At 35.9% G+C, this 16,494-nt stretch overlaps 1 protein-coding gene across 2 annotated transcripts in view; it reads right to left on the reverse strand.

Moving 5' to 3' along the window:
- Positions 1–3,550: 3,550 nt before the first annotated feature.
- Positions 3,551–16,494, reverse strand: part of LOC117337915 (probable cytochrome P450 49a1) — a 58,431-nt gene continuing 45,487 nt past the window's right edge. Inside the window, exons 3-11 of one of the 2 annotated variants that reach the window (XM_033899060.1) lie at positions 14,468–14,646; positions 11,116–11,341; positions 10,790–10,968; positions 9,822–10,014; positions 8,992–9,166; positions 8,309–8,478; positions 7,049–7,130; positions 5,411–5,627; positions 3,551–4,082 (exon numbers count right to left, since the gene is read on the reverse strand). In XM_033899060.1, coding sequence (XP_033754951.1) covers positions 5,439–5,627; positions 7,049–7,130; positions 8,309–8,478; positions 8,992–9,166; positions 9,822–10,014; positions 10,790–10,968; positions 11,116–11,341; positions 14,468–14,646 — 1,393 coding nt within the window. In that variant the 3' untranslated portion in view covers positions 3,551–4,082; positions 5,411–5,438. Of the gene's footprint in view, positions 4,083–5,410; positions 5,628–7,048; positions 7,131–8,308; positions 8,479–8,991; positions 9,167–9,821; positions 10,015–10,789; positions 10,969–11,115; positions 11,345–14,467; positions 14,647–16,494 lie in introns of both variants that reach the window. The other variant, XM_033899058.1, reaches the window with a different exon arrangement.

Genomic DNA, 16,494 nt, shown 5'->3' on the forward strand with positions numbered 1-16,494 from the left:
TTGTATTGTACTGGTATAAAACATAAACAAATACTGTGGAGGGAAACAGAGTCCTAAAGTATTGTACTGGTATAAAACATAAACAAATACTGTGGAGGGAAACACAGTATTTATTATATTGCACTGTTATTATAAAACATAAACAACTACTGTGGAGGAAAACAAAGCCTTATTGTATTCTACTGGTGTTAAACATAAACAACTACTGTGGTGGGAAACAAAGTCTAATTGTATTCTACTGGTATAAAACATAAACAAATACTGTGGAGGGAAACAAAGTCTAATTGTATTGTACTGGTATAAAACATAAACAATTACTGTGGAGGGAAACAAAGTCTTATTGTATTCTACAGGTATAAAACAAAGAAATACTGTCGAGGGAAACAAAGTCTTATTGTATTGTATTGGTATTGTAAAACATAAACAAATACTTTGGAGGGAAACAAAGTCTAATTGTATTCTACTGGTATAAAACATAAACAATTACTGTGGAGGGAAACAAAGTCTTATTGTATTCTATAGGTATAAAACAAAGAAATACTGTCGAGGGAAACAAAGTCTTATTGTATTGAACTGGTGTAAAACATAAAGACATACTGTGGAGGGAAACAAAGTATAATTGTATTGTACTGGTATAAAACATAAACAACTACTGTGGAGGGAAACAAAGTCTAATTGTATTGTACTGGTATAAAACATAAACAACTACTGTGGAGGGAAACAAAGTCTAATTGTATTGTACTGGTATAAAACATAAACAAATACTGTGGAGGGAAACAAAGTCTTATTGTATTGTATAGGTGTAAAACATAAACAAATACTGTGGAGGGACACAAAGTATTTATTATATTGCACTGTTATTATAAAACATCAACAAATACTGTGGGGGAAAACAAAGTCTTATTGTGTTGTACTGGTATAAAACAAGCAAATACTGTGAAGGGAAACAAAGTCTTATTGTGTTGAACTGGTGTAAAACATAAAGACATACTGTGGAGGGAAACAAAGTCTTATTGTATTGAACTGGTGTAAAACATAAAGACATACTGTGGAGGGAAACAAAGTCTTATTGTATTGTACTGGTATTGTAAAACATAAACAAATACTGTGGAGGGAAAAAAGTATTTATTATATTGCACTGTTATTATAAAACATCAACAAATACTGTGGGGGGAAACAAAGTCTTTTTGTATTGTACTGGTATAAAACATAAACAAATACTGGGGAGGGAAACAGAGTCCTAAAGTATTGTACTGGTATAAAACATAAACAAATACTGTGGAGGGAAACACAGTCCTAAAGTATTGTACTAGTATAAAACATAAACAAATACTGTGGAGGGAAACACAGTATTTATTATATTGCACTGTTATTATAAAACATCAACAAATACTGTGGGGGGAAACAAAGTCTTATTGTATTGTACTGGTATAAAACATAAACAAATACTGGGGAGGGAAACAGAGTCCTAAAGTATTGTACTGGTATAAAACATAAACAAATACTGTGGAGGGAAACAGAGTCCTAAAGTATTGTACTGGTATAAAACATAAACAAATACTGGGGAGGGAAACAAAGTCTTATTGTATTGAACTGGTATAAAACATAAACAAATACTGTGGAGGGAAACAGAGTCCTAAAGTATTGTACTGGTATAAAACATAAACAAATACTGTGGAGGGAAACACAGTATTTATTATATTGCACTGTTATTATAAAACATCAACAAATACTGTGGGGGGAAACAAAGTCTTATTGTATTGTACTGGTATAAAACATAAACAAATACTGGGGAGGGAAACAGAGTCCTAAAGTATTGTACTGGTATAAAACATAAACAAATACTGTGGAGGGAAACACAGTATTTATTATATTGCACTGTTATTATAAAACATAAACAAATACTGTGGAGGGAAACAGAGTCCTAAAGTATTGTACTGGTATAAAACATAAACAAATACTGTGGAGGGAAACACAGTATTTATTATATTGCACTGTTATTATAAAACATCAACAAATAATGTGGGGGGAAACAAAGTCTTATTGTATTGTACTGGTATAAAACATAAACAAATACTGTGGTGGGAAACAAAGTCTTATTGTATTCTACCGGTGTTTAACATAAACAAATAATGTGGAGGGAAACAAAGCCTTATTGTATTCTACTGGTGTTAAACATAAACAACCACTGTGGTGGGAAACAAAGTCTTAATGTATTGTACTGGTATTGAAAAACATAAACAAATACTTTGGAGGGAAACAAAGTCTAATTGTATTCTACTGGTATAAAACATAAACAAATACTGTGGAGGGAAACAAAGTCTAATTGTATTGTACTGGTATAAAACATAAACAATTACTGTGGAGGGAAACAAAGTCTTATTGTATTCTACAGGTATAAAACAAAGAAATACTGTCGAGGGAAACAAAGTCTTATTGTATTGTATTGGTATTGTAAAACATAAACAAATACTTTGGAGGGAAACAAAGTCTAATTGTATTCTACTGGTATAAAACATAAACAATTACTGTGGAGGGAAACAAAGTCTTATTGTATTCTACAGGTATAAAACAAAGAAATACTGTCGAGGGAAACAAAGTCTTTTTGTATTGAACTGGTGTAAAACATAAAGACATACTGTGGAGGGAAACAAAGTCTAATTGTATTGTACTGGTATAAAACATAAACAACTACTGTGGAGGGAAACAAAGTCTAATTGTATTGTACTGGTATAAAACATAAACAAATACTGTGGAGGGACACAAAGTATTTATTATATTGCACTGTTATTATAAAACATCAACAAATACTGTGGGGGAAAACAAAGTCTTATTGTGTTGTACTGGTATAAAACAAGCAAATACTGTGAAGGGAAACAAAGTCTTATTGTGTTGAACTGGTGTAAAACATAAAGACATACTGTGGAGGGAAACAAAGTCTTATTGTATTGAACTGGTGTAAAACATAAAGACATACTGTGGAGGGAAACAAAGTCTTATTGTATTGTACTGGTATTGTAAAACATAAACAAATACTGTGGAGGGAAAAAAAGTATTTATTATATTGCACTGTTATTATAAAACATCAACAAATACTGTGGGGGGAAACAAAGTCTAATTGTATTGTACTGGTATAAAACATAAACAAATACTGTGGAGGGAAACAGAGTCCTAAAGTATTGTACTGGTATAAAACATAAACAAATACTGTGGAGGGACACAAAGTATTTATTATATTGCACTGTTATTATAAAACATCAACAAATAATGTGGAGGGAAACAAAGTCTTATTGTATTGTATAGGTGTAAAACATAAACAAATACTGTGGAGGGAAACAAAGCCTTATTGTATTCTACCGGTGTTAAACATAAACAAATAATGTGGAGGGAAACAAAGTCTTATTGTATTCTACCGGTGTTAAACATAAACAAATAATGTGGAGGGAAACAAAGCCTTATTGTATTCTACTGGTGTTAAACAAACAAATAATATGGAGGGAAACAAAGCCTTATTGTATTCTACTGGTGTTAAACATAAACAAATAATGTGGAGGGAAACAAAGTATTTATTATATTGAGCTTGCATCGTCATGGATTATTTGCTCACATATGGTACGATAGCCACATATTTAAAATGCATGAAAACACATCCCTTACGTCAAAAAGCCTTGCTAGACCTAAGAGACCTTAATGACATTGATTTTAACCACGTTCAAATACATGTTATATATAATATGTTAACATTAACCAAATTGACATATAACAAGTCAATGTGTATTTTGTATTGATAGATTTTGTCAAATATCAACATCACTTTACATACCGTATATAGCTGAGGCAGCAGAGCGACACATTGTACAGTCCGGGTCACTCACGGTGGTTAATATGTTTCCGCTATAATATCTAAATACATGCATTTTCTGTTGGCGTTGTGAAATTATAGATTATATTGAATCACTTCAAGTTTGATCCCGACGGTCCAAATTTAGGGTGAGTTTACCTGATGGTGTTGCAAAAACTCGATACTCCCACGACAGTTTGGTTATCCCACGGGGTACGGACACAGCAAATGTCTGGATCAACTGTCAAATAAAAATATCATTGTTTTATACAGAGTCTAAGACCAAGTAGTTGATAGTCATTAATGAATGCGAACTTAAGTAGTCCTGAAAATTAAATATGTCTATAAAATAGAGCTTTGCAGGATTGTACATAATAAACACAAGATATTACCATCTATCAATAAAAATTGAGATTGTAAAAAAAAGAAGAAAAAAAAAGAAAAAACTCGAAACAAAATACCAGCAAAACTGCATCATATAGCAATGTCTTTCCTCTAAATGGATCTGAAGAAATGTCAAAATCTGGATGTGGAGGTACAATTTAGCCTTGAATTAAATATGAAATGCAGGATTTAAAGAGAACGCTAATTACATTGTGTATATTCTGAGTCCTGTCAAAGTTCAGGTGAAATAAAACGTGACATACAGGGACCGGATATTACCAAAAGGATCGGAAATAACCTGAGGATAACAGGATTGTATCCAATTGTAGCATTACGTTATTGCATACGCTTGATTAAAGTTAAAAATCTATTTATTGTTCCTGATATTTAAAAAATACAAATCTGTTATTCGGGGTTATAGTTTCATTGTGTCGGTGTGTATGTCACCGTTTTATTGTGTCGGTGTGTATGTCATCGTTTCATTGTGTCGGTTTATGTCACCGTTTAATTGTGCCGGTGTGTATGTCACCGTTTCATTGTGTCGGTGTGTATATCATCGTTTTATTGTGTCGGTATATGTCACCGTTTTATTGTGTCGGTGTGTATGTCACCGTTTTATTGTGTTGGTGTGTATGTCATCGTTTTATTGTGTCGGTTTGTATGTCACCGTTTTATTGTGTCGGTTTGTATGTCACCGTTTTATTGTGTCGGTGTATATGTCATCGTTTTATTGTGTCGGTTTGTATGTCATCGTTTTATTGTGTCGGTGTATATGTCACCGTTTTATTGTGTCTGTGTGTATGTCATCGTTTTATTGTGTCGGTTTGTATGTCACCGTTTTATTGTGTCGGTTTGTATGTCACCGTTTTATTGTGTCGGTGTATATGTCATCGTTTCATTGTGTCGGTTTGTATGTCATCGTTTTATTGTGTCGGTGTATACGTCACCGTTTTATTGTGTCGGTGTGTAGAACATCGTTTTATTGTGTCGGTTTGTATGTCTCTAAGCGAGGTAGCTGATGTATCTTCGGCAATGTTTCCTCAACAATATTTCTGCCTTTAGACGAGCTGACTTTACAATCAAATTTTGAAGTTTTGATGAAACATCACTTATCAAATTTACGCTCCAAAATGTCTCAGAATCCTATAGCTTGATGTTATGATACAGACATACAACAGACCGAACCTTGGTGATGCCGATTTGTAATTCCCTCTCAGCAAATCTTTGTCCGAGACAACTTCGCCTGCCGAATCCGAAGGGAAGGAAAGGCAAACGAGTTAAGTGCCTTGTATGTGTCCGTATCAGGGTTGTCTCTCAACCATCTCTCTGGAACATACTGGTCACTGTCCGCGAAAAAGCGGTGGTCCTGGATCATAGTCGGACACGCCACCATCATCAGGGTCTGTTTGAATAAATAGGTTGACCATTGATCATATTTGTTTGTTGGTGGAAATTGATGTTATCACAAAATATATGTTCATTTCCCTGCTAAGTGATAATTGCGAAATCAATCCTTGTAAACCACTGTTAAAATATTCTGCACAGAGTTATATCTAACTCAGAATTAATTTGGGTAATATTGTTAGTTATATCTAAATCAGAATTAATTGGGGTAATATTGTTAGTTATATCTAAATCAGAATTAATTGGGGTAATATTGTTAGTTATATCTAAATCAGAATTAATTGGGGTAATATTGTTAGTTATATCTAACTCAGAATTAATTGGGGTAATATTGTTAGTTATATCTAAATCAGAATTAATTGGGGTAATATTGTTAGTTTTATCTAACTAAGAATTAATTGGGGTAATATTGTTAGTTATATCTAACTCAGAATTAATTGGGGTAATATTGTTAGTTATGTCTAACTCAGAATTAATTGGGGTAATATTGTTAGTTATATCTAACTCAGAATTAATTTGGGTAATATTGTTAGTTATATCTAACTCAGAATTAATTGGGGTCATATTGTTAGTTATATCTAACTCAGAATTAATTTGGGTAATATTGTTAGTTATATCTAATCAGAATTAATTGGGGTAATATTGTTAGTTATATCTAACTCATTGGCATTTTGTCTTAGGGTTTTGAACGAAATCAAGCGGTTAAAGTTAATTTCACGCTGAGTGTGGGCACTGTCTTATTATATTACCGAAATCGCTTTGACCTGAACAAGAGAAAAATACATGGCATTTCAAAAATTCTGGGGTAATTAGAAATTGTATCCTAGCATACAACATTTCTCATTTACATTTAAACGAATATAACTGTAGATAACATACTCATTAACTCATTTGCAGGTTTTGAAACACTGTTTTGTCGGTTGTTGTGTGTAGCCAATGTTACTAAGTGACAGCCGAACTGAGCCACGTGGGAGTCCGGCCAGGAGTTACCAGCGGTGATATATACATTTTTGTAACACCATAGCCACTCGTAATATTTTTGTTTTGGACTGACTTAGGTATCTACAAAGCACGGTTGCTAGCATATATAATTGGTGGGCTATTCAAACTTAAATGGATTTAACGAGGGCAAACTATAAACCAAAATATCGATTTACATATAGGCTCCTGTAAAAAGTACAATACATTTGGACCATGTGCTCAGAGGGGCTAAGCGTCTTAAGTCAAATCCGGGTGAAGTAACAATCTAAAATGAGAGTTTGTGTAATTATAACGTAACCACAAACCAGTAATCATTTGTATTTGTTATTTTGTTTGATTTTGTACATACTATTGTATTCGCAACTGATCTTTCTTGGTCACAAATCCAAGTATACTCTAAAAGTGCGTCTATTGATAAGATTACCAACATCAACTGACCTTCTCGGGTACCTCATACTGGCCTACGACTATGTCGGACTGGGCCGCTGTGATGTACCCTCCGGAGATCGGGAACTGGATCCTAAAATACATTACTTCTTTAAAACTGATGACTGAGCAGGTGCAATATTCATAAAGATAATCTAATATTTACAAATACACGTATTTATATATACATGTGGTTATTGGTAAAGTGAATCTTCGCTGGATCAGTTTATTACTTGGACAATTATATCAAACTCGGTGATGACTAACACACAGTTACTAACAAACAGTGACTGACACACAGTGACTAACACACTGAATGACTTAAACACGGTGTGACTAACACGCATTGTGACTAACACACAGTGTGACTAAAACACATTGTGACTAACATACAGAGTGACTAACACACAAAGTGACTAAAACACAGTGTGACTAAAACACAGAGTGACTAACACACTAAATGACTAAAGCACATTGTGACTAACAGTGACTAACACACACAATGACTAACACACAGAGTGACTAACACACACAGTGACTAACACACACAGTGACTAACACACTGAATGACTAAAACACATTGTGACTAAAACAGAGTGACTAAAACACAGTGTGACTAAAACACGGTGACTAACATACAATGACTGACACACAGACTCACACACAGTGTGACTGAAACTTATTGTGACCAAATCACACTGTGACTAAAACACACTGTGACTAAAACACACTGAGACTAAAACACACTGAGACTAAAACACACTGTGACTAAAACACACTGTGACTAAAACACACTGACTAAAACACACTGTGACTAAAACACACTGAGACTAAAACACACTGAGACTAAAACACACTGAGACTAAAACACACTGAGACTAAAACACACTGACTAAAACACACTGTGACTAAAACACACTGACTAAAACACACTGAGACTAAAACACACTGACTAAAACACACTGACTAAAACACACTGTGACTAAAACACACTGAGACTAAAACACACTGACTAAAACACGGTGACTAACATACAATGACTGACACAGACTCACACACAATGTGACTGAAACTTATTGTGACCAAAACACACTGTGACTAAAACACACAGTGACTAAAACACACTGTGACTAAAACACACTGAGACTAAAACACACTGAGACTAAAACACACTGTGACTAAAACACACTGACTAAAACACGGTGTGATTAACACACAGAGCGACGTATCAGGAACCACTTATTTACAATATATAAGAAATAATTACCTCACCTCATTGACTCCTTTATGCAGGCCTTGAGATATGGCATTGTGAGGAGTATTTCATTCGTCAGGGGTCGTCCATTCGTCAGGCTATGTGACATTATCTCTTCATACAGCTTTTCCTGCTTGTCTTGATGAAGAGCCAATCTATACAGAATCAGGCTCATAGTTTTAGCTGTCTGTGGAATCAAATGTTTTATCATTATTTTATAAGCATTAATATATGTGAGATATCGATTCCACGATGTACATGATGTTTGAAATACAGAAATGCTATACTCCCCATTAAAACCTATAGGACAATATGATTGAGTGACAACCGCCGTGATACATATAAGGCTGGCGCAAAGCTACAGCATTCAAGTGCACCAACCAAAACAATTATGTGTTCTTTGCCGCGAAGTACAAAACTGTCAATTTCCATGAGGGCAACCACAAAGATGTCACATTATGTAACGACCGACATAAAACCGCATCGTTCGAAGGCACTAAAACACCGATACATGAACCAAATCCACTATCAAGGATGCAAGACAAAAAAACAAATCATAAGAATTCATTTTATGAATAAAAAAACTACAATGTTGAATAACACTAACCACAATACCAGCATTTTCAATGACGCAAAGAACACATCAGCCACCAAAGCAATGTCACGGTCCATTATTCTTGATTTTAACCAGTCAACTTACCGAGTCTATTCCACTGAGGAAGAGATCGATGACGAAGGATTTCAGCTGCTCGTCCGTCAGCTTCCTTCCCGACAAGAGGTTATTTACCAGACAATGAGTATACAGACTAGACTCCCCTTCAGATTGGCAGCTGTGGTACCGGGAAATACAATCGTCTACCTCCGGTTGTAAGATTCTACCGGATAGAATACATTAAAGGACAATCACCACAGTTACAGAACAGTAGATAAGTAGCATGTCATCGACCTATCTTTGTACTCAATCATTCAATATCACATATATATGTATATGTGCTGTCTTAAATAACAAACCTTTATTGACAATCCCGATCAGAGCTTTGAACAAAGGACATTAGAGAATCTTAAATATCAGTCACGTCTCCCGATATTATATACACCGTAACCAACAGAGAGAGCTTGCAACGAAGCTGTATGATAAACATGATGATTTCATTTTTCTATTTCTAGATAGCAGCATCCCTTCTTCACCTATACCTATACCTGTCTAAATGCCCAGGTTGATTCGATATTCAAAGACTTCTTCCTATTATCACAATTTACACAAAATTCGAGAGGTGCAGGCTGATTAAGGCCATGAAAAAATGCAATTGTCGGCATAATTAAGCATTGATGTCGTTTTTTTTAGTTTCATCGGGATGTGAAAAAAAATTGTTTGCAAACTTCTGTAAGAATCCGCTTACAGAAAAAGGATATGAGAGAGTCTTCAAATTACTTTTGAAGGATATGAGGGACTCTTCAAATAAACTTTTAAGAAAATGGAGGGACTTTTCGAATAACCTTTTAAGGACATCAAGGGACTCTTCAAATTACCTTTTAAGGGTGTTTAGTGACTCTTCAAACTTGTTGTAAAATGGTGTTCTGAAATATCTGTACCAGTGAACGGATGAACGTAAGTCAACCTCCAGGGCATTAAACACAAACGCCACGTTTTTAACAATGTCGTCTGCTCTTTTCCCGCCTTCTAGACAGCCTAGGCGGGTGTTAAAACACAGCATGCCAACGTCTGCAATAGATTATCATTAAGGAAGGTTTGGCGGTACTAATATCGTGTCACGTAAAACTGGACAGCTTCATTAAGATTAATATACAAATAAGTATAACTGATTTCCGTTTGAACACTGACATTGACATGAACATTAGTAAATCACTTCTGAATACTGACATTGGCATGAACATTAGTAAATCACTTAAGAATACTGACATTGACATGAACATTAGTAAATCACTTCTGAATACTGACATTGACATGAACATTAGTCAATCACTTCTGAATACTGACATTGACATGAACATTAGTAAATCACTTCTGAATACTGACATTGACATGAACATTAGTAAATCACTTCTGAATACTGACATTGACATGAACATTAGTAAATCACTTCTGAATACTGACATTGATGTTAACATTAGTAAATCACTTCTGAATACTGACATTGACATGAACATTAGTAAATCACTTCTGAATACTGACATTAACATCAACATTAGTTAATCACTTCTGAACAATGACGATTTTTCAGTGTTATATTTAAACGAAAGTGAGATTTTCGAAAGATAGACTGTCTACCAAACACAACTTGTGTACATAGCTACAGATGATACTGACCGAGGTTTGTAGTTATAAGATATCATATTGTGCTATGTTCAATACTTTATGTGTTAATGATAAGTAGATTACTGAAGAGTATCTCTTCATTGTTCTAGTAGGCGAGAAAACATACTAATCCTGATATCGTCTCAAAGCTCTTTAAACCAAACTGTAGCGTGGGACCTACTTTCTATGGCGTAGTTATACAGCGTGAGGAGTGTATCATCAATACTGTTCTGGTCCTTCAGTCTGGTCACCATATCGTCAGCTACTTGGTTGATTATGGGGGCATATCTTGTCATACTAGTCGGTCTGAGAATCTCGTTCTGGGTAGGTTTCCGTATAGTTTCCCATCGTTCACCATTTCTTCAGGATAATAGAAATTAAAACGTTCTGTAGAACCCTAATTATAATTATTCCATAACGCATTCATATCAATAGACAAAGATACCATCAGAATAAACCAGATACACCTACTTTTAAAATAATACACTTATAATCATTCATACTTACACGGTACCTATGCCTTCCTCTAGCCCCATCCTTTCGGCGTACTTCCGGAGGATCCACACCGGAAACCGGATGGGATAACGTGGCTGTGTCAGTTGCAGAGCTTCACGGCAGAGATCGGGATGAAACAATCCCACGATCCATCCACCTCCCGCCCGAAACCTCAAAATATCGCCATACTGCTCGTGTAGCCTCTTTTGAAGTAAAGTGATATCTAAGGCTGGTATGTCTGCTGTTGATAAATAACAATTAAGGGAATAATGTCCAAGGCTGGTATGTCGGCTGTTGATAAACAGCCATTAAGGGATAAATATGTAAGGCTGGTATGTCAGCTGTGGGTATACAAGGGAGTCATATATAGGGCTGGTATGTCAGCTGTGGGTATACAAGGGAGTGATATCTAGGACTGGTATGTCAGCTGTGGGTATACAAGGGAGTGATATCTAGGACTGGTATGTCAGCTGTGGGTATACAAGGGAGTGATATCTAGGACTGGTATGTCAGATGTGGGTATACAAGGGAGTGATATCTAGGACTGGTGTGTCGGCTGTGGGTATACAAGGGAGTGATATCTAGGACTGGAATGTCAGCTGTGGGTACACAAGGGAGTGATATCTAGGGCTGGTATGTCAGCTGTGAGTATACAAGGGAGTGATATCTAGGGCTGGTATGTCAGCTGTGGGTATACAAGAGGGTGAAATCTAGGACTGGTATGTCAGCTGTGGGTATACAAGGGAGTGATATCTAGGACTGGTATGTCAGCTGTGAGTATACAAGGGAGTGATATCTAGGGCTGGTATGTCAGCTGTGGGTATACAAGAGGGTGAACTCTAGGACTGGTATGTCAGCTGTGGGTATACAAGGGAGTGATATCTCGGACTGGTATGTCAGCTGTGGATATACAAGGGAGTGATATCTCGGACTGGTATGTCAGCTGTGGGTATACAAGGGAGTGATATCTAGGACTGGTATGTCAGATGTGGGTATACAAGGGAGTGATATCTAGGACTGGTGTGTCAGCTGTGGGTATACAAGGGAGTGATATCTAGGACTGGTGTGTCAGCTGTGGGTATACAAGGGAGTGATATCTAGGACTGGTATGTCAGATGTGGGTATACAAGGGAGTGATATCTCAGACTGGTATGTCAGCTGTGGGTATACAAGGGAGTGATATCTCGGACTGGTATGTCAGCTGTGGGTATACAAGGGAGTGATATCTCGGACTGGTATGTCAGCTGTGGGTATACAAGGGAGTGATATCTAGGACTGGTATGTCAGATGTGGGTATAGAAGGGAGTGATATCTCAGACTGGTATGTCAGCTGTGGGTATACAAGGGAGTGATATCTCGGACTGGTATGTCAGATGTGGGTATACAAGGGAGTGATATCTCGGACTGGTATGTCAGCTGTGGGTATACAAGGGGGTGATATCTCGGACTGGTATGTCAGCTGTGGATATACAAAGGAGTGATATCTCGGACTGGTATGTCAGCTGTGGGTATCCAAGGGAGTGTTATCTAGGACTGGTATGTCAGCTGTGGGTATACAAGGGAGTGATATCTCGGACTGGTATGTCAGCTGTGGATATACAAGGGAGTGATATCTCGGACTGGTATGTCAGCTGTGGATATACAAGGGAGTGATATCTCGGACTGGTATGTCAGCTGTGGGTATACAAGGGAGTGATATCTCGGACTGGTGTATCAGCTGTGGGTATACAAGGGAGTGATATCTAGGACTGGTATGTCAGCTGTGGGTATACAAGGGAGTGATATCTAGGGCTGGTATGTCAGCTATGGGTACACAAGGGAGTGATATCTAGGGCTGGTATGTCAGCTGTGGGTATACAAGGGAGTGATATCTAGGACTGGTATATCAGCTGTGGGTATACAAGGGAGTGCTATCTAGGACTGGTATGTCAGCTGTGGGTATACAAGGGAGTGATATCTAGGACTGGTATATCAGCTGTGGGTATACAAGGGAGTGCTATTTAGGACTGGTATGTCAGCTGTGGGTATACAAGGGAGTGATATCTAGGACTGGTATATCAGCTGTGGGTATACAAGGGAGTGCTATTTAGGACTGGTATGTCAGCTGTGGGTATACAAGGGAGGGATATATAGGACTGTTATGTCAGCTGTGGGTATACAAGGGAGTGCTATCTAGGACTGGTATGTCAGCTGTGGGTATACAAGGGAGTGATATCTAGGACTGGTATGTCAGATGTGGGTAAACAAGGGAGTGATATCTAGGACTGGTGTATCAGCTGTGGGTATACCAGGAAGTGATATCTAGGACTGGTATGTCAGCTGTGGGTATACAAGGGAGTGATATCTAGGACTGGTATGTCAGCTGTGGGTATACAAGGGAGTGATATCTAGGGCTGGTATGTCAGCTGTGGGTATACAAGGGAGTGATATCTAGGACTGGTATGTCAGCTGTGGGTATACAAGGTAGTGATATCTAGGACTGGTATGTCAGCTGTGGGTATACAAGGGAGTGATATCTAGGACTGGTATGTCAGCTGTGGGTATACAAGGGAATGATATTTAGGACTGGTATGTCAGCTGTGGGTATACAAGGGAGTGATATCTAGGACTGGTATGTCAGCTGTGGGTATACAAGGGAGTGCTATCTAGGACTGGTATGTAAGCTATGGGTATACAAGGGAGTGATATCTCGGACTGGTATGTCAGATGTGGGTATACAAGGGAGTGATATCTCGGACTGGTGTATCAGCTGTGCGTATACAAGGGAGTGATATCTAGGACTGGTATGTCAGCTGTGGGTATACAAGGTAGTGATATCTAGGACTGGTATGTCAGCTGTGGGTATACAAGGGAGTGGTATCTAGGACTGGTATGTCAGCTGTGGGTATACAAGGGAGTGATATCTAGGGCTGGTATGTCAGCTGTGGGTATACAAGGGAGTCATATATAGGACTAGTATATCAGCTGTGGGTATACAAGGGAGTGATATCTAGGGCTGGTATGTCAGCTGTGGGTATACAAGGGAATGATATTTAGGACTGGTATGTCAGCTGTGGGTATACAAGGGAGTGATATCTTGGACTGGTATGTCAGCTGTGGGTATACAAGGGAGTGCTATCTAGGACTGGTATGTCAGCTATGGGTATACAAGGGAGTGATATCTAGGACTGGTATGTCAGCTGTGGGTATACAAGGGAATGATATATATCAGGGAAATATATCTATTCTCTTTTTGATTTGTAAAATTGGTAGCATAAGAAAATATGTGGTTTTACTCAAAAGCCGGTGATGCTTTCATTATGAAATTATCTCTGGAGTAGGTTTGCTATAAAATGAAATAATAAAAAATAAACAATATACTTACTGAATGGTTTGTAATGTAGCATGGTTCCAATATAAGGTAGAGAGTATACGCCCTTTGGACCCGGGATTTTGTCGAAAGGTTTGGGGTTCTTCAATGCTAGAGACCCGACATTGTCCGATAAACATCGTTTATTCACGGATCGATCGCCCCCGAGAATTCTAAATCTTAATGGAACACATCTGAAACATAACGTAATTATTTACATCACAGACTTATTAAATTACGGGTGTAATTGCATGATATAATTATAACATAACGTCGGTCTAAATCACACATTCTTTCTACATTGTAACTTCTAATATGAATTTACATCACATCAGATTGTATGTATTTATATCACAACATATGTATGTGTTTACATCACAACATATGTATGTGTTTATATCACAACATATGTATGTGTTTATATCACAACATATGTATGTGTTTACATCACAACATATGTATGTATTTATATCACAACATATGTGTTTACATCACAACATAAGTATGTATTTATATCACAACATATGTGTTTACATCACAACATATGTATGTATTTACGTCACAACATATGTATGTATTTATATCACAACATATGTATGTATTTACATCCCAACATATATGTATTTATATCACAACATATGTGTTTACATCACAACATATCTATGTATTTACATCACAACATATGTATGTATTTATATCACAACATATGTATGTATTTACATCACAACATAAGTATGTATTTATATCACAACATATGTGTTTATATCACAACATATGTATGTATTTATATCACAACATATGTATGTATTTATATCACAACATATGTATGTGTTTATATCACAACATATTTATGTGTTTACATCACAACATATGTATGTGTTTACATCATAACATATGTATGTGTTTACATCACAACATATGTATGTGTTTATATCACAACATATGTATGTGTTTACATCACAACATATGTATGTATTTATATCACAACATATGTATGTATTTATATCACAACATATGTGTTTACATCACAACATATGTATATATTTACGTCACATCAAATGTATGTATTTACATCACAACATATGTGTTTACATCACAACATATGTATGTGTTTACATCACAACATATGTATGTGTTTACATCACAACATAAGTATGTATTTATATCACAACAAATGTATGTATTTACATCACAACATATGTATATATTTACGTCACATCAAATGTATGTATTTACATCACAACATATGTGTTTACATCACAACATATGTATGTGTTTATATCACAACATATGTATGTGTTTACATCACAACATATGTATGTGTTTACATCATAACATATGTATGTGTTTATATCACAACATATGTATGTGTTTACATCACAACATATGTATGTGTTTACATCATAACATATGTATGTGTTTACATCACAACATATGTATGTGTTTATATCACAACATATGTATGTGTTTACATCACAACATATGTATGTATTTATATCACAACATATGTATGTATTTATATCATAACTGATGTATTTATATCACAACATAAGTATGTATTTATATCACAACATATGTATGTGTTTACATCACAACATATGTATGTATTTATATCACAACATATGTGTTTACATCACAACATATGTATGTATTTACGTCACAACATATGTATGTATTTATATCACAACATATCTATGTATTTACATCACAACATATATGTATTTATATCACAACATATGTGTTTACATCACAACATATGTATGTATTTACGTCACATCAAATGTATGTATTTACATCACAACATATGTGTTTACATCACAACATATGTGTTTACATCACAACATATGTGTTTACATCACAACATATGTATGTATTTACGTCACATCAAATGTATGTATTTACATCACAACATATGTATTTATATCACAACATATGTGTTAACATCTAAACATATGTATGTGTTTACATCACAACATATGTATGTGTTTATATCACAACATATGTATATGTTTACATCACAGCATATGTATGTGTTTATATCA

The sequence above is a fragment of the Pecten maximus genome, chromosome 11, assembly GCF_902652985.1.
Source record: "Pecten maximus chromosome 11, xPecMax1.1, whole genome shotgun sequence".
NCBI lineage: Eukaryota > Metazoa > Mollusca > Bivalvia > Pectinida > Pectinidae > Pecten > Pecten maximus.